The 3,948-nt window shown below is 42.1% G+C and overlaps 2 protein-coding genes across 2 annotated transcripts; both read left to right on the plus strand.

Annotated features, from left to right (window-relative positions):
• Positions 1-325: 325 nt before the first annotated feature.
• On the plus strand, positions 326-1,796 carry C922_04082 (hypothetical protein; the record flags this gene model as incomplete). Its single annotated transcript, XM_008819667.1, has 3 exons — positions 326-916; positions 1,080-1,647; positions 1,747-1,796. The coding sequence occupies 3 exons, from the start codon at positions 326-328 to the stop codon at positions 1,794-1,796; spliced, it is 1,209 nt and encodes a 402-aa protein (XP_008817889.1).
• A 586-nt stretch (positions 1,797-2,382) lies between these two features.
• C922_04083 (hypothetical protein) lies at positions 2,383-3,948 on the plus strand (the record flags this gene model as incomplete). Its single annotated transcript, XM_008819668.1, has 3 exons — positions 2,383-2,995; positions 3,162-3,223; positions 3,847-3,948. The coding sequence occupies 3 exons, from the start codon at positions 2,383-2,385 to the stop codon at positions 3,946-3,948; spliced, it is 777 nt and encodes a 258-aa protein (XP_008817890.1).

Here is a 3,948-nt window from a genome sequence, read left to right on the forward strand (position 1 = left end):
GTATGTACATATGCGTATGTATACTTTATTTGCATATCCACCGTGCGCGCACCGGCGTGAAGACCCTGCTCGTTCTTCTTTTCCGCGTTACCGAATTTGCCGCCCGTTTAATTTTCCCCAACCAGGTTTAAAACCCCCTTCTGTCACGTCTCTCTCTGCCCACCACACCATGTGTTCGCAAGACTTTGACACACATGGAATAGCAGCACCCAGCACTTTCAATGTGCCGCTTTTTTTCTCACTCTCCTGCTCTTCTCTCCTTCATATATAAATTGAACGGGGCTCTATTCCCCCACATTTTCCACCTCCCAAGCAAAAACCTGAAATGAATGTAAAAACATCAGAAGATGTTTACAATTTTGCTAAAGACTGTTTAAAAATAAAAGAAGAAATAGATAATAGCACGAAGAAGATCCCCAAGAAGGAAAAAAAAAAGAACACATGTCAATGGAGGAACAATTCATCCAAGTACAACTCTGATTATTCAAAGTTTGAAAGCTGCCTTAAAGAAATCGAGGAAAATGAGGAACTCGAGGAGAAGGAGGATCACGAGCAGCAGCAGGAGCAGAGGAAGAAAAGCAAGGCACAGGAAAACAAACAGCACTTCCTAAGTAGTAGGAACCCATGTACCCATGACCATTCCAAGGAAAGACAGCTATATGAGAAAGAATCAAAAGAAAAAATAAAAGCTTCGAACGCTTTTAATGAAGAGGGGAAGAAAGCGTTTTACGAAAAAAATTACAAACTCGCTTGCGTTTACTTTCGAAAGGGGCTAATACAGTTGGATTATTCCTTCCCCGACTCAGAGCAAGAACAGGCTGAACAGAGCAGACTCGAAATTAACTTACATTTGAACCTTGCCACAACGAAGTTTCACATGTCCAACTATCACGAGTGCATCAGTGAATGCTCCACGGTACGTGCAGAGTGTGCCTTGGATCGTTTATGAAGCGTCTATGAAGCTATTTTGGAGCGTTTGTGGAGAGTTTTCCTTCTTTGAATCCCATTTCGTTGCGTGGTTCTTCTCGCACGCCACTTCCTACATTTGTCGTCTTCTCCTTATTCCTCCCACCGCGCAGGTTCTCAACCTAGACAAGAACAACGCCAAGGCGCACTACCGAAAGGGGCATGCCTACATGAGCCTGGATATGTATAGTGAAGCGAAGGAGGAATTCTTAAAGGCGCTCGAAATGAACCCCACAGACAATGACGTGAAAAAGTCGATACTGACTCTGAAGAGCAAAATTGTCAGTTATACCAAGAGGGAGAAATTACTGTGCTCTAAGTTTTTTCCTTCCAGTGAAAAAGAAAACGAAAAAGAAGACGAAAACTTAGCGATGGGGAAAAAGGGACCCAACAATACCTACGCAACGGATCAACCAAATCGTGATGGTGACAACATAGAACAATCCGACGCCGCTAAGAGTATACCTATAATGACCTCACAGAATTATCGCACGAAAGACGTTGAAAAGAAAAGCGTCACTACCAGCAACATGACACTAAATTTGGGGGAAAAAGACCCTTGCGGCTGTTCCCACAAAAGGAAGGAATACTTCCCAACTTTTACATCGAACGGGTCGAATTTTTTTAAAAACTTTTCTCCAATTTTCTTATTAAACAACATATTTTTGTACCTCCTGGTTTGTTTTTTTGTTTTATTTTTTTTACTACTCCTTTTTATGTTTATCTTTACTTCGTGTAAATTTTTTTCCACTTTTCTCTTCACTACTTTGTCAATTGTAGCCCTCACGTATTACGGATTTGTGTATGTTCCCAAAACAACAAAGAATTAACGCCTTTTTTTTTTTTCTTCTTTTTGCGCAAGTGGTTTCTCTCCTGACTGGTTAGGAGTGGGACTCCTCAGAAGTTCCCTTTTTGGAAGGCCCCACCGTTGATCTACCAAGGTATGCGAAACGATTGGGAAATGTGTAGCCACGTGAACACGTTTGTGAAGATGTCTGCGTGTTGTTTCTTCCGTTTCGATGGGCCATATTTCACTGCGATGGAAAAATCACGCGTCCGATCCATCACACGTTACATGTTCAGTATATACCTGGTTGGGCGGAAAATGCCCGTTCCTCCACAATTTGGAGTGAAAAAAATGGGGAAAGGAACACATAACTGTATTGCAGAGGCAGAGGTGCGCATACCATCAGGCTTTTTGCCTCTTCGCACTACTTTGAGGGGAAACCATTCCATATGATGAAACTTTTATGAAGGCTATCTTGGATATCTATCATGATTTAAAAAATAAAAAAAAAAATTCCTATGTGCTCCCATTTCACACGCATCGATGACGCGTAGGAATATGCCAATTTAGCTCTCCATTCCGAAACAGCAAAGTGCCAATTCGCACTTGAACAATCCGTGCTTGCCAAAATGTGCCACTATGAAACACACGCAATTGAAACGGAAAGAGGGTTAATAAACGTGTACTTTGAGAAGCAAAGCAAATTGTATTGCTTGCTTCACACTGCGAACAATATTTTACAGGCACATGTATATTCCCCCGACGATTTTAAAGACGCTGAAAGTATACTGGATAATGGCTTTGTGGGGATCGGCACGTTAAGCAATGACGAGGGAGATGTTGACCCGAGGGGCCACACTGATCAGAATAGCAAAAATTGTTACACCCCCGACGGAGATGGTAACCGTGGCAGTAGGGAGCTCGCCGATTTAAGAGCGAAGGAAGGATTAAAGTGCAATAACGTCCTCGCGTACATTAAGAGAGGCTTCCACTACTTTGGAAATTTTAACATAAGCATCTTGTACTTCTTCATGAACAAGCACAACATTGAGCTCCACTGGGTTGACAACAAGGAGATATTTCGCAAAATAAATAACAACAAAGGCAGTGGCTGTCCTACACTGTTCGATACCAACCAGTTAAATGACAAAAATTTAATCGCATTCGTGGTGAACATCGTTCGGGTGAATCTTTTCGATTTCTACCAGCACCGGCATTTTTACACGATAAGGAAAATTTCAGGTGTCTCTTTATTTCGGAACTGAAAGAGCGCCCTATGCGATGTGACACGTTACGTGCAAATGCGTATCCACATGAATACACGCATATGTGTGCCTCTCGGATGAATGCGAACTTTTGGCACAGTTACATTTCGGCCGTCTCCTCCACCCATCTTTCCCCACGACAGGGATGTGGTTCCAGCTGGATTCCTCGCTGAGTAAACCCGTATTATTACCCACAAATGAAGACGTACGTAATGGAAGGGAGCGAACTGGCATGTCGACAAATGCCTCCACTCATCGGAGTTATGCATGCGCGTGCTGGATACTATCGAAATGATTGCGAGATTAATGATTCATAGCCCTATATGCAGCTTGCACTGTGACAATCTTTCAACGCCTTCCCTTCTTTTTACAATTAAATTTATGCACATGAAGGGATCACAACAACCGTGTTTATGCACATGAAGGGATCACAACAACCGTGTTTATGCACATGAAGGGATCACAACAACTGTGTTTATGCACACAAATGGGGCAGCCGTTTAGAGAAAAGGCAGGGATACGCATAAGCTCCCTTTTGTCTTATTCTATTCAAAATTGAAGTGACTTTATTTGTTAGCTACTCATCTTCGCACCGGATTATATGTTATATTGCTTACGCCCCTTCATATGTGCACAACCTTGTTTGAGTCCCTTGGCGCTTTTCTTCAACTCGCCATTTGTGCCTGTTTACACTGTCACGCTTTTTTCCAGCGACTACGAAAATAATGTCTGTGGATACCCCCGTATATGAAACTATCGCCCCACACCTGTACATATGTATCCATTTGATCTTTTCCACTTCCCCCCCTTTTTTTTTCTTCTTTTCAGATAAACAATCACTTAATGAGCATAGTAGAGGATAACAAATTTCACAAATCTGATAATTACATCATACAAGTTTTTAAGAGGGAGAAGAATCATCCCAAATGA

This window comes from Plasmodium inui (genome assembly GCF_000524495.1).
Source record: "Plasmodium inui San Antonio 1 unplaced genomic scaffold supercont1.19, whole genome shotgun sequence".
In the NCBI taxonomy this organism is placed as follows: Eukaryota; Apicomplexa; class Aconoidasida; order Haemosporida; family Plasmodiidae; genus Plasmodium; species Plasmodium inui.